The 23,968-nt window shown below is 39.1% G+C and overlaps 1 protein-coding gene across 10 annotated transcripts in view; it reads left to right on the top strand.

Moving 5' to 3' along the window:
* SGCD (sarcoglycan delta) overlaps nucleotides 1–23,968 on the top strand; it is a 1,112,169-nt gene that overhangs the window by 916,856 nt on the left and 171,345 nt on the right. For all 10 annotated transcript variants that reach the window (XM_078363722.1, XM_054251085.2, XM_078363713.1 and 7 more), the window contains one exon: nucleotides 5,469–5,588. In XM_078363722.1, the coding sequence (XP_078219848.1) occupies nucleotides 5,469–5,588 (120 nt within the window). The remainder of the gene's footprint in view (nucleotides 1–5,468; nucleotides 5,589–23,968) is intronic.

Here is a 23,968-nt window from a genome sequence, read left to right on the forward strand (position 1 = left end):
CATATAAACTTGAAAGTAAAGTCTGCTAACACATCACGTTGAGAAAGAGAATGTAGCACGTGTTCCATGATTCTACTAGAGGGTAGAATCCCATCTGTACACCTATTACATTTATGATATCCGATGATACCTACTTAGTGGGGTAAGAAAAGCAGGTTTTCACAGAACATGGCCCCTAAATATAAGCCAGCTGCTTCATCTGGTGCTCAGCCAAAGAAACGCTTCTTGCTCCAATGCTGGAGGAAAAAAACAGGCGGTGTTGGACTGGTTGAGAGAAGAACACATATCTACAAAGCCAGGGACCATACTTTAGGGGCTGTGAAAGGGATTCTTAACGACAGTTTGAACCCATGCCATATTTGTTGTACGTGCTGACTTTGAACCTAACTCAATTGCAAGATGTGGATGTATCTTTACTGAGTATATTTGTGTTTGATTCCTTTTAATATAACAGATCTGTGCCTAACAGCTGTGGAAAGCACCCACTGGGTTTTAAGCTACACATTCCTGAAATCTAAACAAGGACTGGTTATTCACAATAACAATTATAATGATAAACGTGGACCTCGTGAGTTAATAATGTGTTGAGCAGCACAGTCAGTGCCCACTCTGTAGGTAATAAGCAGCAGTGAACAGGGAGGCATTATGCACCCCCACAGTGGGAGGGAAAAGGAATGTATGTCTGAATGGCATTGTTATACTTACAGACAGAAAATGCCATTTGTTTGGCTTCAGGGCTAAGAGAAAAGTATACAGATGGACGTTTTGAGAAGCCAGTTACCCAAATGCTTTGAAACATTACTGTTATTGTACATAAAATATCTGGAACTCACCAATAAACAAGCCATGGGGAAACAAGTACATTTGTGCCCAGAGTCTTCACTGCTGGGAGGCAGCCTCACTCCTGCTCTGCCCCTGGAGTGCTGCATATGGATATCTAGAGATTCACAGCCAGTGGGTGACATGGCCCATCCGCCAATCAAGAAACTCAGGGATTGAAGGAACTGCTGCCCGGCAGATCCCATAATCCATAAACATGTTGTTTCAGTGTGTGACTGCATCTTCTGCCTTGCTTATATAACATCTGGCCTGCAGTCACAATGCTAAATAATTAAATAAACAGCTTCAGTAAGCAATGATTTAAGCAGCATGTGTGGAAATTGCCTCCAGGAGGGAAATAAATCCAACGTCCAGCTCCCAGATCCCCACATTCAAAAGGAACTTATTTAGCCTGTTGATCATTTGCCATTTATTTGCAAAGGGAGATTTGGTTTACTTGAGAGATTTTGTTTTGATAAAGCTGGAACTGCCCAAATGACTATTATTCAGCAAAAGACTGAGTCAGTTTCTCTCTTTTCTTTCCCCCACCTCTTCTTTTCCCTTCTCCCCTTACTCTCCCCCCACACCCCTTTTCCCCTCCCCTTCAGCACTTCTCTCCCTATTCCTTCTCCTCTCTCCTCCCACCCCTTTATCTCTCTCTCCTTCCCCTTCTCTTCTGTCTTCCTCTTCCTCTCTTCCCTTCTTTCTTCCTCCTCCTCACTCCTCCTGTGCCACTATTCTTGACTCTATCCCTCCAGTGGTATTTGTTTTCTGTCTCCCTACAATAAATTCTAGAGAAGGTAATGGATATGTTTAAAACATCATTCTAAACACACACACACACCCTTAAAAGTTTTCCTTCAATACTCTTCTTTCACATTCATTCACACAGTGAAAAAGCGCCCAGCCATCCCGGCAGACCTACCTTCTAATGTCTGTTGTGTTGAGTGGTGTACTGACTGGAAAACGAATCACTCCTGTCTTCGAAGCAGTGAGGCCTACGGCAACCTGAGGAATGAAGAATTCCTCTACTTACCTAAAGAATGCCTCAAAAGCCCATTCAAAGTTCTGATGTTAGAGGTTCAGGAGGTCTTTTCACAGGAAACAGTCCTTCATATGACAGTTAAGTTCTCAGTTAGACCGCAAATGCCTATTTAACCATAAGGCAGGCTGCTGATTTAGTATCTCAATAGTGGGTCTGAATGGGAAATCCTCATGCCTGCATGGAGAAAAGCAGTGGAGGTGCTTTGAACAGCATCATGAGGGAGTGGGGAAGGGTCCTAGTATTAAGAGAGTTGGGGAGAGAAATTAGGCTTGAAGACCACTAGGCCTTTGCAGCTCCCAGATTCATGGAGACTGTCGATGTATCCTGATGGGGCTTCAGTTCTCCTCCCTGTTGAGGAGATTAATTAAGGAGGCCCTCCACACATAGACTACATAGAGGGGGATTAACTCAAGATTAGGTTCACATTAGGAATGGTGACTTTTTTCATCCCAGAGAGGAACAGTGAGTTCAGCAAAGGACCTCCTGAGCTGTCTCCAGCTCCATTTGCATTTTTCTCTAGAGTCATTTTTAAGGATTCCAGCCATGTCCAGGGAATTTGGCAGCCCCAGGTGAAATCAACAAAGGACAAGCCGTCTGCACCATTGAGCCAGCAGTTGCTCTGGGGGGTTTTGGCTAAAACTATCAATTACTGAGCTTTAGATACCCAAATTGTTCTGGCTCTTGGTAAATTCCATTTTATGTTCTGTGAAGCCCTGAAAAGCAAGATAACTTAATTGTACCTTATGTTCTCTGACTGCTGAAGTATACTTTCTATACTGCTATAGTCCTTTAGTGTATGCTCCTATATGTATCACAGCTCTTCATGAATTCAAAGTAACACAGGAAGGTGTCCTTAACTCAGGGACCAGGTTGATGATACTGCCAGGTCCACCGAGGAGAATTCCAAGCATGTGTGTCCCCAAGTTATACAACTTCGTTTTCATATGAATGGGTCCAAAATGGACAAACTGTGCTTGTCCTGTTCCCATCCTGAGATCATTCATTCATTTATTAGCACTTCATTACCTTCCCATTTTCAATCTCCCTCCTCACAAAAATAAGGTAATAATCTTAATGTATTAACAAATATAACATAGATTTTATTGAAGGTTTTGATGCAATCAAGAAGATTGCTGCATCTTAGCCTTTGCAGAAAAACTGAAGCCAAATCCCTCATTGGACATCTCGGCTCTTTCAAGATTTCCTTCTGGCCCTTGTCTCCAGTTTTCTATTTCTCCTTATCCTCACAGAGCTTTTTCTAGCTGTTCCAGATGTGCTGGCCCCAGCCCCCTCACCCTGCTGTCTCCTTCGTAGACAAATAAATGCCCCTTTCTTTCTGTGGAAAAATTCTCAGAGCTCCATTCTAGACACAGACCTGCCATTGGCTCACTCAGTAACCTTGTGAGAGCCCTCAGTCTGGCCACCATTTGTTCTCCTTACCTGCAGCATCAAAGTGGTCAGACAAGATGATTTCTGGGTTCCATGATGCTTGTAAGTGATGTCCTATTTCTGCTGTTTCAATATCCTACTCATTAGGGAGCCTTTCCAATGTCCTACTTTGTGTTGGAGGGCTGGTATGGATATACTGGCAAGGGATGAGGTCTGCCAGATAGATGTGATTATGTGACTAAGGAAAGTGCATTAATAAGTACTCCTGACACATTCTTCCCATGTGTTGTCACCATTGCCATAGAAGAATAGTGCTGATGATGTCCACAAGAGCGGTATTCTATACTCACAGCACTTTACCACCCATAGATTTGTTTTTATAAACACAATGTCATTTGATCCTTTCAAACTTTCTATAAAGTAGATAGAGGAGGTGATGATAGTCCAATGTTATAGATGCAGAAACTAAGGTTCAGAAAGATCAAATGATTTGCCCCAAATCACATTGCCACAAAATGAGAGTGAGTTAGGAAATCATTCGTGTCTTCTAATTCTTAGCTTGGCAGTCATGACAATGAGAAAAGCTACGCCAGACATCCAGTGGCAGGCTCGCACTATCAGCCGGGCCTCAGCATTCTCCTGCTCCGATGTAAATAATTTCACATAACACCAACACCAGGCAAGGCTGTTCTATGGCCGTGATGGGTCAAGACAAAACACAACAGAAACACACAAACACACTCTGATCATGTGTGTACATAGCAAAAATATCAGCATTGTCCAAACCACAAAAAAGACCAAGCATCCTCCTATCCTGGCTAATAGGAGTGCCTCTGTTTCTTTGTTCGTGATAGTTTTAGCAGTTCCCTGGTCTTTCATCTAGATAAGATTTACTCCCATTTCCTGACAGTATTTAATCCAGGATAAAGCCTTGTTTCGTTAAACATTCCCCAAAACAACCTAATATAAGGTCAATTCCTATGATAAGTCCTTTCTCACGGCTTCTTTCTAAGATGCCCTGTGGTTTTCCTTATGGTGTTTGCTGTCCCTCACTGCAATGAGTATAAACCCAATTTGTTCAACAGCAGGTGTGTTCCTAGCGGTCTTTGGCTGGAAGGCACTGGGGACTATCTCATTGCTATTTATTATTAAGTGACACTCTTTTGAAAAATACCAAAAAGAAAACAATTCCATGTCAGAATCTCCTGGATAATTTTGGAAAAATACAAGATTTCTAGACTCTACCCTCCGTTTTTTTCTGAAGGAACTTCTAGATGAAATGATGAATTTCTTTTGATGTGAGCTAGGTTCAGTGAGAACCGTTACACTCCTGGATTCTTCCTCTGCATTTCTGTAGACCAGCTTTTGAGAATCCCCTGAAATTCAGGTATTCAGGTAGATCCAGCTCAGATAGATTAGAATGCCTTCTTTTAAAAATTCTAAATCACCAACCTGTTTTACTTTTTCCAAAATACCTAAAACTTGCAGTTTTCTGGTTCAATAAAAAAATTTTAAATGTATATTGGTGTGTCTTCATCAGAATATAGAAGCTGTAGAATCAGGGGCTTGACTTCTTTATACAGTATTATAGCACCACATTCAAGAACAGCATCTGTTGTCACCTGATAAATCATCTAGATTTAGTTTTCACTGAACAAAATCCTAGCATAAAAGATTAAACAACTTTCTAAGGTAATTAATTACAATAATCATTTCTGCTAGTAACTGATCTATATACTAAGGAAATAGATTTCTCTTGATGTCAAATGCAGCCAGTGGGTTATGGGTACAAAGTGAATCAGATTTCAACTGAATTTTAAAAAGTTATTTCTGACAATTAGGGAGGGCCAAAGATATGTGACTGCCTCGAGAAGTGAGGTAATCACTTTCTTAAGCCTCTGGTGCCTTGATATATGCAAACAAAAATCCACAATTATGTGATGGCAGTTTGGCGGTTAGCTGAGGGAAATCACAGTCAAGCATCAGTTTGGAGGAAGGGCATGCTGGTCTTCAAAACTATAGTGCAAGAGTATATGACTAAAGTAATTTACAAGACCTGGCTACAGTCATGAGACGGATTTTCATGGTCAGCTTTTGAAAACCAGTCCAATACAATCTTGTTAGATGTGTATGTTCTATGAAAGCTCTTTGTAGTCAAAGCAATAAGACTAATATTTTTTTCTCTCTCTCCTTTTTCTCTCTCTCTCTCTCTCAGGTCCAAAGTCTGTAGAAGCTTATGGTAAAAAGTTTGAAGTAAAAACTGTTTCTGGAAAATTGCTCTTCTCTGCAGATGATAATGAAGTGGTAGTAGGAGCTGAAAGATTAAGAGTTTTAGGTAAGAAAATGAATCATTTAACTTGTTTGATGCTACTCTGTGCATTTTAGAGGAGAAGCAAAATGGTGTTACAAACTGAATATGTCCTCCAAAAATTCGTAGGTTGAAATTCTAACTCCCAAGGTAATGTTATTAGGAGGTGGAGCCTTGAGGGATAATTAAGTCATGAGGGCTCCACCCTCATGAATGGGAGTAGTGTCTTTCCGAGGGGATGAAAAGACCAGAGCTCCCTCTCTGTCATGTGAGGGTACAAGATAGTCAGCAGTCTGCAATCTGGAAGAGGAGCCTCACCAGAACCTGACCAGGCTGGCCTCTGATCTCAGGCTTCCAGCCTCCAGAACTGTGAGAAATCAATTTCTGTTGTTTATAAGCCACCCGGGCTATGGTACTTTGTTACAGCAGCCTGAGCTGACTAAGACAAATGGTGTCTAGAAGAGTGATTTAGGTCAGTTTCCTGGATTCTTTTAAAGCAAGGCAGTTGAACCTCCCTGAGTCTGGTCCCCTAGTGGAAATTTCTCAAGCTGTCAAGTCTTTTTGGAACATGTTTCAACACTGAGCTTTGTGTGAGAATGAGTGATCATCCAAAGAAGTCTCAATTAGCACATTCTGTTCTCACAGACTGGCGGTCGTGCTTGACACATTCCAGACTTGCATATATGATGCAGCAATTCCTAAACCTGGTTGCAATTGAAGAATCATCTAGGAAAGTTCTGAAGGCTTAGGTTCATAGTTCCAACCCTGATTTACTGAATTGATGGTGAAAACACTGAGAGTTCATTATTAAAAATAATTTGCAGAAATGTCTATGATCCCGCTATTGGAATTATTGAATTTGAGCACATGACCAATGAATATTTTATGGTTGTACACTGAAATAATCCAGCGTGGTGATTTAAGCGTCCTAGAACTCAAGCTGACCTGGCTTTTAACTCTTGTCACCCACTAGTTTTGTGACTTTGGGCAAGTTGCTGGTGTCACTGAACCAGTTTCCTTTTCTGCTCAATAGGACTAATAGCATCTCCTATCTCAAGTTGTCCCTAAGGTTAAATGAGACCATGTTACATCCACTTATCACAGCCCCTAGCACAAAATAGTACTCAGTCAACAGTAGGTGCTGCTGCTGCTGTTACTACTCGTACTGCTCTTACTATTAATGCTAACACTACTTTTCCTTCTTTAGCTCCCTGAGATTCACTGTAGCACAGTGATTAAAATCTCAGGCTCTAGAATCAACTCATTTTTTACCCAGTTTCTATCCTTTACTAGCTGTGTAATTTAAGCAACGTATCTAGCCTCTCTGTGCCTGCTTGCTTAAATATTTATAAATTTGGTGTAATAGGAGTATCTTCTGAGATTGCTAAAAAATACTGAATGAAATCATCTATGTAAAGTAGTGAGTTGACTAAAATACTAAGTGCTAGGTGCTATCTTAAATTAGTATTATTGTAAGGCACTTTTACTTGAAATTATATTTGTCTTTGCATTATTATTTGCACTCTGCATCTTCTTTATCTTCCATTACTCTTGTCTCTTTCTTGTTCTTCATCTCCTCCCACAATCAGCTTATCTGGTCTATTTCTCTATTTCTCTCTCAGTACACATACATGTCTAATTTCCTTCCTGGATGACTCTTAGACCTTCATCTCCAGCCTGGTAACTTCCTTGAATGCTGGATCTTCTTCATCTGGATTTCTGCCAGCCTCTCAAGTTCATTGGATGTGGAATGCCTATCATGGTCAAATGCACACATATGTAAATGTATGCACATATATTCCATCACCGTCACCCCCCACTCTCCCACTTGTGTTTGCCCCTGACTTCCCTAATACTCCTTACTGGCCCCATTATACTCTCCTGTTCCATTCTCAAAACTTTAGCAGCATCCTGGCCATCATGAGCTCAGCAGAGTCAAAAGATGGAAGTGATCATTCTTATACGGTCTAATGGAGGCAAAAATGCAGAGTGCAGAGATGATAAAGCCAGGTGCAGTCTAATCCCTGTTCAGTGGTTTACCAGTGGTATGATCTGAAACAACCCCCTTTGTCTTTCAGGGCCTTACATTTTTTCTGTCTGTAAAATTAGAGTTACCCAGAATTTTTAAACCATGTTTCCAATGACAGAAGCTTTTAAAAGTAAAATGTAATACATAATCCCAATAAATAAAATAGATAAAGACCAAGATTTCTCTGGGTTGTAGGCGAGGGTATTAGTATGTTCTCACCTTGTTAATAAAGACATACCCAAGACTGGGTAATTTATAAAGAAAAAGATGTCTAATGAACTCACAGTTCCACATGGCTGGAGAGGCCTAACAATCATGACAGAAGGCAAAGGAAGCACGAAGGCACATTTTACATGGCAGCAGGCAAGAGAGCATGTGCAGATGAGCTGCCCTTTATAAAACCATCAGATCTCATGAGACTTATTCAGTCACAGGCACCGCATAGGAAAAACCCACCCTGTGATTCAGTTACCTCCAACTGGGTTCCTTCCATGACACATGGGGACTATGAGAGATACAATTCAAGACAAGATTTGAGTGGGGACACAGCCAAACCATATCAGTGAGGATTTGAAAGGGAAGACTTGAGACTTGGAGTCTTAGTATAGTTTGATTCTTTTCCCCTCTGGATCCTCTGGGGACCACTTATAACTTATTTTTGAAACCCCTTAAGTGGATAATCTTTTTTTAAAAGTCTATTGATCACTTGCTATGATCTAGGTACCATGCTTGCTGTGCATTATTATATTTACACCTCACAAACACCTTGTATGGTAGACACCATTTTTATCACCCCTGTTTTATAGATAACACAGTTGAGCTGAGCCATATGGAGAGGTGAACCAAAGCATGGCTGACAGCTAGAATTCCCAGCCAGGCATGTTGGACATAGAGGGCTTTACCTTAAAGCCCTATACTTGCTGCCTCCTCTATTTTATCTCATTTTCAGATGAGGAACATTGCCCAAGATCAAGTGCCAGTAAGTGGTAAGGCCCATGTTCAAACCCCTGCCTATAGACTCCAGCCTCAGTGCACTTCACTACATGTAAATATGCTCCTAAGACCTTTCTATTCTCACAATTTATGCTTTTCTCTTTTTGCAGAAACGGGATTTTCTGTTTTAATTCTTGGCTGCTGTAGAGGGAAACTCAAAGTCTTCGAGCTATCCTCTGGTTTAAAACCACTTTGGGCCAGGCTCAGTGGCTCACGTCTGTAATCCCAGCACTTTAGGAGGCTGAGGTGGGTGGATCACCTGTGGTCAGGATTTAAAGACCAAACTGGCCAACACGGTGAAACCCCCATCTTGACTAAAAATACAAAAATTGCCAGGCGTGGTGGCACACACCTGTAGTCCCAGCTACTGAGGAGGCTGAGGCAGGCGAATCACTTGAACCCAGGAGGCACAGTTTGAAGTGAGCCAAGATTGCCCCACTGCACTCCAGCATGGCCAACATAGTGAGACTGTCTCAAAAAAAAAAAAGAGTGTTTTGTTGTAGCAGCTATAAAACAAAATGCCTGAGGAAAAAAGTGGTGTCATCTCATACCCAGATCATTCTATGTAAGAGAGAGAACTGGGCACTTCCTGTTAATTCCTTGGTGCATCATGAGTCACTTCACTGCTTTAAAATCTGACTTTGCAAAGACTCAGGATAATTGTAAACGTCCAAACACTTTGGCTTAATCTTAGCATACAAAACTCTATGATGGCATCACTTAAGAACTTAACCTCTACCCTAACGCACTGCATAGTTACTTAGACAGAAGACTGAGAAACGATTGTAGTTTTTGGTGACTTCAAAGCAGGTGCATGTTTTCATTGTTGTTTGCAGCTATGTCTGTGATATTTCACTTAGAGCATAATATAGGGTAAAATCTGTCTCTCTCCATCATTAGGAACATTTACTTTTTTATGTGAAATGCAGGAAGGAAGCATCAAAATAAATATCATTGCTGCTATCAGTGCTAAAGAGACTTGAAAATGACCACCCCACAAATCTTGCATCAACCCACTCAGTGAAATGAGCCAGTGTGTTACAGAAATGAGCTTCCTGTCAGCTGGGTTTCAGCCATATGGTGTGGAATGACAAGTCTAGGCAGTTTCCTTTTCAGCATAATGAGAAGTTTGTCTTTTTGAGTTGTCAGACTGTGTAAACTCTTGGGAGCTTTGAATCTGGGTGCACATTTCATGGTAGCATCTAACATAGCTGGGTTTTATCCTTATCAGTACCACTTAGGACCTGAGTGACTATATTCAAGTGTGTTTTCTCCCTAAGGTTTAGTTTCCATTTGTATAGAAAAATAGAAACAAAATAGCAAACAGAAGGAAGAATGAATGAATATAATGAAAACCATAAGTAAATGTTATATAAAAAGTCAATTATTCAAGTTGATACTGACTTGAGTAGAAATAAGCAGTAGAGGCCTAAAAACATAATGTCTCTTGTATGTAGTAGCTTTACTTGTGGATTCAGAACAATTTTTTAAAATTTTTCTCTGGAGAACCATACTCACCTATTTAGATTTTAGTACAATAACACCTTTAGCACGTTCAAGGGATCTTGAATAGTATGGCAAAAAGACTAGAAGTTCAGTTATTTGGAAACTTTTGTTCTGGAAAAGATACGGAAGGAACAAATGCAGGTAGACAGTAGTCACTGATCTCTCATACATGCATGACTTTTCTGGGGAAAACAGAGCATCCAAGAGCCATGCAGTTGAGGAACTAAAAACACAGGTTTTGTGGCTAACTGTATATCCTGGTTTCTTTGGTCAGCTAGAGCTTTGGGTATGTCGCTTCACTGCTCTAGGGAACCTCTTATAATTCTGTGACATCGGGTAATAATGCCTGGTACTCCATGCTGTTGGGAGTCCTGAACTGCATTATGTATGTAGAGTTAATAGTACAGTATGTGGAACATAGAAAGCATTCAGTGCATGCTAACTGTTGTTGGTGATGAATTTTTTTTCAATCAACACATTATAGTCAAACATATTTATGGGGTACAATTTGATATTTTGATACATAAATCCATCATATAATAATGAAACTAAGGTAATTAGCATATTCAACAGCTTAGTGCACCTTCAATGCACTATATCAGCATGTATAGTACATTTATCATGTCTTTTTTGATGACAACATTCAAAAACCCGTCTTGTAGCTATTTTGTAATATCGAGTAACTTGCTGTTGACTGTAGTCATCCTACTGTACAGTAAACACCAGAACTTATTTCTCCTATCTAAATGCAACTTGAAACCATGAACTGAACTCCCCATCCTTCTCTCCTTCTCTCTTCTATCCCCTTCAAATTTATGGCAACCAGTGTTCTGTTCTCAACTTCTATTTAATATGAAATCAACTTTTTAAAAATTCCACATATGAATGAAATCCTCTGGTATTTTTCTTTGTGTGTCTGGTTTATTTTACTTAGCAGAATGTCCTCCAGGTTTGCCCATTTTGTCTCAAATAACAGAATATTATTCTTTTTATGCTGAAGAGTATTCCATCATGTAGACATAACACGTTTTCTTTATATATTCATTTTCTTTATGTATTTGTTGTTGGCCATGAAGGTTGATTCCAAGTCTTGGCTATTATGAATAGTAATGCAGTAATCATGGAACTGGAGATACCTTTTTGAGGTATTGATTTTATTTACTTTGGGTATATAGTGGGATTGCTGGGTTATACCGTAGTTCTATTTTAATTATTTGAAGAGCCTTTATACTGTTTTCTGTAATAGTTATACTTATATATATTCCCACTAACAATGTTAAGGATTTCCTTTTTTCCACATCCTGATCAATACTTGTTACCTTTTGTCTTTTTGATAATACTCTTAACTGTAGAGAGGTGATATCTCATTTGCAGTTCATTTATATTTAAATGATTAATAATGTTTAGCATATTTTCATATACCTGTTGAACATTGGTGTGTCTTCTTGTGAGAAATATTAAGGTCTTTTGCCTATTTAAAATTGGATTATTTTGCTTTTTTGCTGTTCCTTGTGTGTTCTGGATATTAATTCTTATTCTTATTGTATAGTTTGCAAATATTTTCTTCCATGCAGTAGGTTGTCTCTTCATTCTATTGTTTCCTTGGCTGTGAAAAAGTTTTTGAGTTTTATGTAATCCCATATTTTCACCTGTGTTGCCTGTTTGAGATCTTACCTAAAAAATCATTCCCTAGCCCAATATCATGAAGCATTTTCTCTATACTTTCCTCTAGTATTATAGTTTTGAGTTTGACATTTACATCTTTAAATCCATTTTGAGGTGATTTTTATAAATGGTGAGAGTCTCATCTCAATCTTCTGCACATGGTTATCCAATTTTCTGGCAGCATTTATTGAAGAGACTATTTTTCCCAATATGTGTTTTTATCAACTTTATGAAAAGGCAATTGGCTGTAGGTGTGTGAATTTGTTTCTGGGATTGCTATTCTTTTCTATTGGTGTATGTGTCTACTTTTACGTTTTGGTAATTATAGCTTAGTAGTATGTTTAAAAGTGTAATGCCTGCAGTTTAATTCTTTTTGCTCACAGTTGTTTTGGGTATTTGGAGTCTTCTGTGATTCCAGATGAATTATTGAATTGTTTTTCCTATTTCTGTGAAGAAAGTCATTGGTATTTTTCATAGGGTTGCATTAAATCTGTAGAATTCTCTGGTAGTATGGCCATTTTAATAATTTAAGAATTATTCTAATCTGTGAATATGGAGTCTCTCTTCATTTGGTTTGTCCTCTTCAATTTATTTCATCAATTTTGTGTAGTTTTCAGTATAGAGATCTTTCACCTCCTTGCTTAAATTTATTTATAGGTACCTTATTTTTTGTAGCTATTGTAAATGGGATGGCTTTCTTGATTTTTTTTTCAAATAGTTCACTATTAGCATATAGAAATGCTACTGATTTGTATATGTGCATTTGGTGTCCTGAAACTTTATTGATTAGAATTGACTAATAATAATTTTTTGGTGGACTCTTTAGGATTTTCCATATATTATATATAAAATCCTGTCATCTGCAAACAGGAACAATTTTATTTCCTCCCTTCCACTTTGTATGCCTTTTTCTCTCTCTTGCTTAATTGCTCTGGCTACAACTTCCTGTACTTTGTTGGATACAAGTGATGAGAGTGGTCATTCTGTTCTTATTCCTGATGTTAGAGGGAACTTCCCATTCAATATGATGTTAGCTGATGATTTATTGTATATGGCCTTTATTGTGTTGAGGTACATACGTTTTATACCTAATTTGATGAATTTCTTGTGATTGGATGTTGAATTTTGTCAAATGCTTTTTCTGAATGTATTAAAATCATATGTTTTTCTTTCCATTAATGTAGTATATCACACTTACAGATTTGCTGATATTGAACCATCCTTGCATTCCTGGGATGAATCCCCCTTGATCATAATGAATAATCTTTTTAATTTCCTGTTAAATTCAGTCTGTTAATATTTTCTTGAGAAATTTTGTATCTTTTTGTCAGAGAATTAGCCGATAGTTTTCTTTTTTTGTGGTGTTCTTGACTGGTTTTGATAGCAAGGTGATACTGGCCTTGTAAAATGAGTTTTGAAGTGTTTCCTCTTCTCCAATGTTAAGAAATCATTTGAAAAGAATTGATATTAGTTCTTTTTTTTTTTTTTTTTTTTTGAGACGGAGTTTCACTCTTGTTACTCAGGCTGGAGTGCAATGGCGCGATCTCAGCTCCCTGCAAACTCCGCCTCCTGGGTTCAGGCAATTCTCCTGCCTCAGCCTCCTGAGTAGCTGGGATTACAGGCACGCGCCACCATGCCCAGCTAATTTTTTGTATTTTTAGTAGAGACGGGGTTTCACCATGTTGACCAAGATGGTCTCGATCTCTTGACCTCGTGATCCACCCACCTGGGCCTCCCAAAGTGCTGGGATTACAGGCGTGAGCCACCGCACCCGGCCCTGATATTAGTTCTTCTTTAAGTATTTGGCAAGAATTCAGCAGTGAAGCCATCATGTCTTGGACTTTTCTTTGATGGAAGACTTTTTATTACTGATTCAGTTTCTTTCCTTATTATTGGTCTGTTCCCATTTCTCTATTTCTTCATAATCCAATCTTGTTAGGTTCTATAGGGTCCAAGAATTTATTCATTTCATCTAGATTGACAAATTTGTTGGTATATAGTCATATAGATATATAATAATCCGATCTATTTCTGTTATATGAGTTGTAATGTTTCCTTTTTCATCTTTAATTTTATTTGAGTCTTCTCTTTTTGTATAAGTCTAGCTAAACATTTGTCAATTTTGTTTATATTTTCAAAAAAAACATTGTTTCATTGCTCTTTTTAACTCTAATCTCTGTTTTTTTATTTCTACTCAATCTTTATTATTTACTTTCTTTTACCAACTTTGAGTTTTGTTCTTATATTTCCAGGTCCTTGAAGTGTATCTTTTGGATTGCTTAATAAAAATCTTTTTCTTTTCTGATATAGACATTTTTGCTATGGAATTCCTTCTTGTGACTGCTTTTGCTACATCTCATAGGCTTTGGCATGATGTGTTTTCATTCTTATTTCTGTCAAAAAAATTTAAAATTTCCTGTTAACTTATTGAGGAGAATGTTGTTTACATGTATTTGGAAAGTTCTGAAGTTTTTCTTCTTGTTGATTTCTAGTTTTACACCATTGTCAGGAAAAAAAATGCTTGATACAATCTTTATCTTCATAGTTACAACTTGTTTTGTGGTTTAACATGTGATCTATTTTGGTGAATGTTTGATGTGTAGTTGAAAAGAATGTATATTCTACAGCTCTTAGATGGAATGTTTTATAAATGTCTATTAGGTCCATTTGGTCTGTGGTGTAATTTAAGTCCAATATTTCTTTGTTAATTTTCTGTATTCATGACCTTTCCATTGCTGAAAGTGAGTTGTTGAAATCTTCTACTATTACTATTTTGGAGTCAATCTCTCCCTTTAGATCTAGTAATATTTGCTTTATATATTTGAGAGCTTTGGTATTGAGTGTATATATATATTTACAATCATTATAACTTCTTGTTGAATTGATTCTTTTATCACTATACAATGACTTTCCTTCTTCCTTTCTGTAGTTTTTGACTTATAGACTACTTTATTTCATATAAGTATGGCTACTTCTGCATGCTTTTGGTTTCCATTTGAATGGATTATCTATTTCCATTTCTCCACTTTCAATCTATGAGTTTAATAAGGAGGAACCAGCCTTGCATCCCCGGGATGAATCCTACTTGATCATGGTGGATAAGCTTTTTGATGTGCTGTTGCAATCGGCTTGCCAGTATTTTATTGAAGATTTTTGCAGCTATGTTCATCATGGATATTGTCCTGAAGTTTTCTTTTCTTGTTGAGGCTCTGCCAGGTTTTGGCATCAGGATGATGTTGGTCTCACAAAATGATTTGGAAAGGATTACCTCTTTTTGGATTGTTTGGAATAGTTTCAGAAGGGATAGTAACAGTTCCTCTTTGTGTGTCTGGTAGAATTCGGCTGTGAACCCATCTGGACCTGGGGTTTTTTTGTGTGGTAGGCTCTTAATTGCTGCCTCAATTTCAGATCTTGTTATTGGTCTATTCATGGTTTCGACTTCCTCCTGGTTTAGGCTTGGGAGGACACAGGAGTCCAGGAATTTATCCATTTCTTCCAGGTTTACTAGTTTATGTGCATTGAGTTGTTTGTAATATTCTTTGATGATGGTTTGAGTTTCTGTGGGATCTGTGGTGATTTCCCCTTTATCATTTTTTATTGCATCTATTTGGTTCTCTCTTTTTTTTATTAATCTGGCCAATGGTCTATTTTGTTGATCTTTTCAAAAAACCAGCTCCTGGATTTATTGATTTCCTGAAGGGTTTTTTGTGTCTCTATCTCCTTCAGTTCTGCTCTGATCTTAGTTATTTCTTGTCCATAAACATAATTCACCACATAAACAGAACCAAAGACAAAAACCACATGATTATCTCAATTGATGCAGAGAAGGCCTTTGACAAAATTCAACAGCCCTTTATGCTAAAAAAAAACCTCAATAAACTTGGTATTGATGGAACGTATCTCAAAATAATAAAAGCTATTTGTGACAAACGAACAGCCAATATCATACTGAATGGGCAAAAACTGGAAGCATTCCCTTTGAAATCTGGCACTAGACAAGGATGCCCTCTCTCACCACTCCTATAGTACTGGAAGTTCTAGCCTGAGCAATCAGGCAAGAAAAAGAAATAAAGGGTATTCAAATAGGAAAGGAGGAAGCCAAATTGTCTCTATTTTGCAGATGACATGATAGCATATCTAGAAGACCCCATCATCTAAGCCAAAAATCTGAAACTGATAAGCAACTTCAGCAAAGTTTCAGGATACAAAATCAGTGTGCAAAAATCGCAAGCATTCCTATACACCAATAACAGACTTAAAGAGAGCCAAATCAAGAACGAACTGCCATTCACAATTGCTACAAAGAGAATAAAATACCTAGGAATACAACTAACAAAGAACATAAAGGACCTCTTCAAGGAGAACTACAAACCACTGTTCAATGAAATAAGAGAGGACGCAAACAGATGGAGGAACATTCCATGTTCATGGTTAGGAAGAATCAATATCATGAAAATGGCCATACTGCCCAAAGTGATTTACAGATTCAAAGCTATCCCCATGAAGCTACCAATGACCTTCTTCACAGAACTGGAAAAAGACACCTTAAACTGCATATGGAACCAAAAGAGAGCCCGCATAGCCAAGTCAATTCTAAGTAAAAAGAACACAGTGGGAGGCATCACACTACTGTACTTCAAATTATACTACAAGGCTACAGTAATCAAAACAGCATGGTACTGGTACCAAAACAGAGATATAGACCAATGGAACAAAACAGAGGCATCAGAGGCAACACAACATATGTGCAACCATACAATCTTTTATAAACCTGACTAAAACAAGCAATGCAGAAAGGATTCCCTGTTTAATAAATGGTGTTGGGAAAACTGGCTAGCTATGTGCAGAAAGCAGAAACTGGACCCCTTCCTGACACCTTACACTAAAATTAACTCCAGATGGATTAAAGACTTAAACATAAGACCCGGCACCATAAAAACCCTAGAAGAAAATCTAGGCAAAACCATTCAGGGCACAGGAGTAGGCAAGGACTTTATGACCAGAATACCAAAAGCATTGGCAACAAAAGCCAAAATAGACAAATGGGACCTAATCAAACTCCACAGCTTCTACACAGCAAAAGAAACAGTCATTAGAGTGAATCGGCAACCAACAGAATGGGAAAAAATTTTTGCAGTTTACCCATCTGACAAAAGGCTGATATCCAGAATTTACAAAGAACTCAAACAGATTTACAAGAAAAAAACAAGCCCATTCATAAGTGGGCAAAGGATATGAAGAGATACTTTACAAAAGAAGACATATATGAGGCCAACAAACATGTGAAAAAATGCTCATCATCACTGGTCATCAGAGAAATGCAAATAAAAACTACATTGAGATACCATCTCACGCCAGTTAGAATGGCGATCATTAAAAATCTGGAGACAACAGATGCTGGAGAGGATGTGGAGAAATATGAACATTTTTACACTGCTGGTGGGAGTGTATATTAGTTCAACCATTGTGGAAGACAGTGTGGCAATTCCTCAAGGACCTAGAAATAGAAATTCCATTTGACCCAGCAATCCCATTACTGGGTATATATCCAAAGGATTATAAATCACTCTACTATAAGGACACATGCACACGAATGTTCATTGCAGTACTGTTTACAATAGCAAAGACCTGGAATCAACCCAAATGCCCATCAATGATAGACTGGCCAGGGAAAATGTGGCACATATACACCATGGAATATTATGCAGCCATCAAAAACGATGAGTTCGTCTCCAGGACATGGATGAACCTGGAGAACATCATTCTCAGCAAACTGACACAAGAACAGAAAATGAAATACCACATATTCTCACTCATAGGCGGGTGTTGAACAATGAGAACACATGGCCATAGGGAGGGGAGCACTACACACTGGGTACTGTCGGAGGGAATAAGGGAGGGACAGTCGGGGGTGGGGAGTTGGGGAGAGAGAGCATGGGGTGAAATGCCAGATGCAGGTGAAGGGGAGGAAGGCAGAAAATCACACTGCCACATGTGTACCTATACAACTATCTTGCATATTCTTCACATGTACCACAAAACCTAAAATGCAATTTAAAAAAAAAAGAGGAGAGTCTCTTGTAGGCAGCATAAATATCCACTTACATTCAAAGTTATTGTTGATAAGTGAGAATTTACTCCATCTCTTTCTTACCTCTATTATGTAGTGGTTTCCTGCGGTATTAAGCTTTGTTTTATTTCTCTTTCTTGTTTGTGTATGTGCTGTAATTTATTTGTGATTACCACGGGGCAAACATGAAGTTTCATAGATACAGAGATTATTTTAAGCTAATAACAATTTCCTCACATGAGAATTCTTTCCTCCCTGGCAACAATTTATATTTTTGATATTGTATTGCCTTCACATATATTAATATGAGTATATGTAATATATACATTATATTTATATACATGAAATGTATACACATTATATTTGTATGCATATATATACACATTTTATAGGTATTATATATTTACATATATACTATATATAGACACACATACATACAAACATATACATTTATGATGTGTATAATATACATACTATATATTTATATATATATATGTATATAGTGTGTGTGTTTCTTAACCACTAATTGTAGCTGTTATTGGTTTTGACTGTTTTAACCTTCCTACTAAAGGATTGAAAGATTTACATAGTACCATTGAGCTTGTGAAGGCAGTAGTGAAGTTCTGCAGGGAACTGGCTGTTGGACTTGGTGCATGTGGGTACTATGGGCTGGTTACTCACAAGGCTTTCTAGTGGCAGGTCCACCACCAGGCTGACTGTGTTAGGCTGGGCATGTGCAGGTACAGCAGGTCAGCCAGCTGTGTGTCAGCTTCCCCATTATGCATGTCTGCCTGTTTTCTGGCGTTAAGAGTACTGGATGGATTTTAGGCCAGCATCTCAGCTGCTCCACTGAGCCTAGGCTCTGAGCAGCCAGGGTTGTGGTGTTGTAACTACCCATGTGAGCATGGTGGTATGATGGCAGTGCCCTAGAAATGGAGAAATGCTGTGGTTAGCAACCTCCAGAGCAGCATGGACTATAGCAGTTGATCCATTGTTAAGATGCTGTGGTGCTATAGCAGCTTAGGTCTCAGTGGATGGAGGTTACACAATGGAGAGTCCTACTCTGAGGCAATGCAACTGCATGACCTCCAGGTAATAATGCAAAGTGGACTTAGGGCCTATAAAGACTGAAGGCCTCCCCGCCAGCAAGGACTTTAGGTATGTGTAGCAGTAATAAAGACCCTGGGGGTCTCCGGCTTACTTTTTCCCTTTAAGAAAAAATCCCTCCTGGCTGCAAGTTGATCCCAGTAGAGGAGACAATGTGGGAGAAGTAGGGTACTCTGCTCCTCTCTCTATGGTGCCTTCCTGGCTTTCCATGTTCCACAGGAATCTTGGCACTCCCCTAGTGATCTCTACTGTACTTTCTTAGTCACTCCGGTTGAAATATAGCTGAAATAAAAAAAATATTCCTTTTTGTGGGAAGATAAGCACCTGGCAACTCTAGTCAGCCATCTTGCTCTTTCTTTGTGGTAATAGTTGAATTTCAGGGGACCCATCAAATCCTGAAATTGTACACAGCCCTTGTGTGCTTACAAAAGAAATTGGCTTAGAACTTGTAGGGGTATTCATATATCAGCTATGCTTGGATCAATGGATTTTGTTGACATAGTCAGGGCCAGAAAAGAAAACATCTTTACAGGCTGGGAAGTATTACACAGCCCTTTTCATGCCTGTGTGAGTAAGGCTGATCTCACCATCATATACGTTCTCCAGTTGGACCCTAAGTACTGGAGAGATTGAAGGCCAGATTGACTTTCCACAATTCCCCCAACTCACTAAGATAGTGGTTCTCAAAATTTGACCCTGAGATGAAGAGCTTCAGCTGTGGTCTACTTGTTAGAAGTGCAAACTCTCAAGCTATACTCCTGAGCTACCGAATGAGAAACTCAGAGATAGACCTCAGTAAACTGTGTTGAAGCAAGACATCCAGAAGTTTCTGATGCATGCTACACTTTGCAAACCACTGACCCAACACAATACTAGCAAAATCATTTTGCCACAAATCTCCTGGTAACTTCCAACTGAGTTCAGGCTCAGTTTTTACTATTTTGCTGCAATATAAATATAGCTAACATATGTTGAGTGCTTACTCTCTGTAAAGGGCTGAACTAATCACTTGCCATGAATAAATGCATTTGATCCTCACAACAAGCTTTTAAGGAGGGTACACGGTTGTTACTTTCTTTTTTTCCTGAGACACACTGTTGCTCTGTCACCAGGCCAGGGTACAGTAGTGCACTCACGGCTTACAGCAACCTCTGCCTCCCAGATCCAAGCGATTTTTGTGTCTCAGCCTCCCAAATAGCTAGGATTACAGGTATGCACCACCATGCCTGGCTAATTTTTGTATTATTAGTAGAGATGGTTTTGCCACATTGGCTAGGCTGGTCTCAAACTCCTAGCCTCAAGTGATCTGCCTGCCTTGGCCTCCCAAAGCGCTGGGATTACAGGCTTGAACCACCATGCCCAGCCAGGCTTATTACTTTCATTAACAGATGAGCATATTGAGGCACAGAGTGGTATAACTTGTCCAAAGTTCCACGGAGAGCATATGGTAGAGTCAGGATCTAAATCCAGGCAGTCTTTACCACACTCTGTGACTTCTATCACTGGACTCTTCTTTCCCAGACTCCACAGCACATAGCTGTCACAATGAGAGGGAAAGAGAATGGGGTAACAGTTTCCAGATATTCCTCTCAGTTGTGGCTGCTGGATGCTCCACTTTTCCCTAAGAGTGCTCCACAATTCTCCTAGGTCTCTAACCATTCCCTGATCCTTTCACTAACTTTTCTTTCACCTGGTCGCTTGGATTCAAACCTGTAGACTCCCTACAGTTTAGTCCTTTTTTTCATGTTCACATTTCTTTAAAGTCCACATTTACAGATGTCCTGCTTATGGTTTAAATATTTGCTTCTTTTCAGATGACCCCTAAATCCGTACTTGCCTCAAACACTTCCCAATTCCAGTTTCAAACTCCCCACAGCCTGTACTTTTCCTCATGGGGGTCTTTGCATCACTTCCGCTTCCTTACTTGCTGCTAAACTAATATCCCCCACCAAACTTCCAGAGATCTTGCCCCATAATTTTCCTTATGGGGCCACCATTATCCTAGTCTTCAGGGCCTTGCATTATTCAGGTACCAGTCTCTGTCTTTTTTCACAGGAACACAAAATGGTTTTGCTATACCCAGTTTTTCCGTGTTACGAAGGTCTCTGGCACAAAAGAATTAGGCTTATAACTTGACTCATTCATTTAATTACCAAAAAGGTATACAGTTGGTATGCAAGATGAGGCATGATATAGTTCAGCTTTAATTTCGGAACACAGTTTTAAAATATCAGACAGGAATGACCTTTAAAAAGCAGCAAGAAGGTAAGCAACATAAAGGCCAGTGCAACCAAGAGGCATCTTCAGTGACAACAGCAGGGAAAACATGACTTTGGTTTTCATTAATGACCAGTTTCATTGAACAAGAAATTGGACATTATAGCATTTATAAACAAAACGCATTTATAAAATGTTATTCTAATTGTTAATTAGGTGCATTTATACTGTAGGTTAGTTTTTTTAAAATATATCCTCTAGATGCCACTTGATGCTAATTATCCGAGTTACATTATTATCAATTGAAAAACATTTTAATTAAGTACAAAGCTATTTAAATTAGCATAAAAGTTATAGAAATTCAAACATGGTTTGATGCTTATTTTTTTAGGACTACATCAGATGGTACATTTTAGCCTTTTGAATTTGTTTTTGATGAAACTCTCTACTACAACCTGGCAAATGATAATTACAGTGAAAGGGGTGGGAGTGTTCATAGTGGTGTTCACTCATTAAATGTGTGTGTCTCTCATATGTATTATATATGATATTGCCAAATCACTGCTACAGGTGCCACAGATATACAGCAATGATTACCACTGTTTCTGCTCTCTGGGAGCCCTCTGTCTAGTCAGGGAAATAGACTCATATGGCAGATCTGGGAACCCAAGAAGAAAACAGCCTACCTAAGAAGGATGGAAACAAAGTGCCTATAAAATCCAGCTGGCTTGGGTGTAGTGGGGGAGAGAGGGTTTAGAAATCTTTTTAAACTTTCAATTACGTGCATTTGAACTAGGTTTTGAATATAGATGAGGAGGGAAGGAAAAATAGAGTCTTTGCTTGGTGAATGAAATCACACGTTTATCATTCAGGACTCACTTGGTTGTGATTAAATCCAATTCAAAGGGAGAGGCAAGGAAATTTATTGTCTCATGTGACTGAAAAGCTCAGGAGTAGTTGACTGCAGGCTAGATTCAGTGGCTCAGATACTAAAACCAAAACTTAGTTTCTCACTCTTTCTTTTAAACATGTCTCAGCTCTGTTTTCTAATCTTGTATTCTGTCTTCAGCTCTGCTGGTGAGCAGAAGGAGTGCTTATCTTCCTAATATAAATACAGTGATGTCTTGGGTTTTACTCAGGCTGGAGTGTCGTGGGCCATATGTCTATCCTCCAGCTAGTCACTGTGACCAGGATGATACGGTGTGCTGGTTAGCAAGGACTAGGTCATATTCCCACTGCTAGAGCTAGGCTTGGAATGCCTGAGAGTGAAATAGAGCACTTTTCCAAAGGAAAATTAGGGTGTTGTTATCAGGAGAGGGAATGGATGCTAGGGGAGAAAAAACAAGCAAATACATGTTATAGTCGTCAGATCATGGAAAATCATGATGTTTGGATGGTTATATATGAGACAGTGGAACCCAGGGATCGTGAAAGATGTTGGTGGATAAAAGTTCTCTCTCCCTTGCCCACTGAGCTCCAAACACACTGGTGCCAAGCATGTTTTTACTCCCATTCCCTCTTGCTAATAACCTCATACTTAATGGCTCACACATCGCCTTATCAAAGAGGTCTTCCCTGACCACTTCATAAAATAGCACAGTCCCATCATCACTGTGTACATCAGGAGTTGGTCAACTACGGCCTGTTTGCCAAATCAGGCCAAAACTACTGCCTAGTTTTGTAAATAACATTTTTACTGGAATGTGATCACATTCATTTGTTTAAGTTTGTCCGTGGTTGCTTTTGCAGTACAGTGGCAGAGTTGAGTAGTTGAGACAGAGATCATATGGCCCACAAAGCCTAAAATATTTACTATCTGGCCCTTTACAGAAAAAGTTTGCCAGTTCCTGGTCTGTACCTCCATTCTGCTGTATGGTCTAATATTCAGTCTAGTTACCACAACATGACATGATATATATTTTTTCATTTTCTTTCCATCCTTCCTCATTAGAATGTAAGCTTTATGATAGGAGGAAGTTTGGTTCCATAGACTCTAGAATAGCACCTGGCACATAATAAGTGCTCAGTAATATTTGTTGCATGAATGGATTAAAAAATTTTGAATATTGGAATGTCTCACAACTCACCTGACAATGTAGTAAAAAGAAGCAGGGGAGAGCTTGCCCCTAAGTTGTGAGAATCTCGTAATACCTTTGTTGAAGATTCATAAAGGCCTATTGAAAGAGAAGAGAGAACAAATAGGACATGACACCTTGAGATAGAACTAATGAAACTTGGCAAGTAATTTAACGTGAAGGATCAGGGGAGAGGGAAGTTGGGGATAACTCTAGTGTTGTAAGCCTTGTCGGTCAGATAATTGTGACATCATTAACAGAAATTTATAGGAGCAATGGCTTGGGATTGGAGGTTAATACTTCAGCTTTAGACATACTGGGTCTTGGAGTTTGACTCTGCCTTGGAGAGGTCCACTGCCCAGTAGGAAAAGCCAGGCAAAAAGCCCACAAGAGATGCCTGGCTGAACAGAGAAATCAGAGAGTCATTCACATAACTTAAACAGTTGAACTCCAGAGAGACAATGACCTAGGAAGTGACCCAAAGCAAATACTCAACAGAGCTCATTAACTAGAACTTCACCAAACAGCCCACAGCCACCCAGCCTGTTGCCTTATCTGAAGGAGGCTCCAGGGGTGGTTTATAGGGCGATGATCCTCTTCTCCGGTGCATCCTCAGAACTCCAGGGACCTATCCCATGTTCCTGTGCTTTTCCTAGTCCACTCTCCCTTTTACCACGACAAGGTGAAGCCACTCAAAAGGCTTTAGAGTGCAGCAAAACTGGGTTCCATCATACTTACAGCCACG

Source organism: Callithrix jacchus, chromosome 2, assembly GCF_049354715.1.
Source record: "Callithrix jacchus isolate 240 chromosome 2, calJac240_pri, whole genome shotgun sequence".
NCBI classification, from domain to species: Eukaryota; Metazoa; Chordata; class Mammalia; order Primates; family Cebidae; genus Callithrix; species Callithrix jacchus.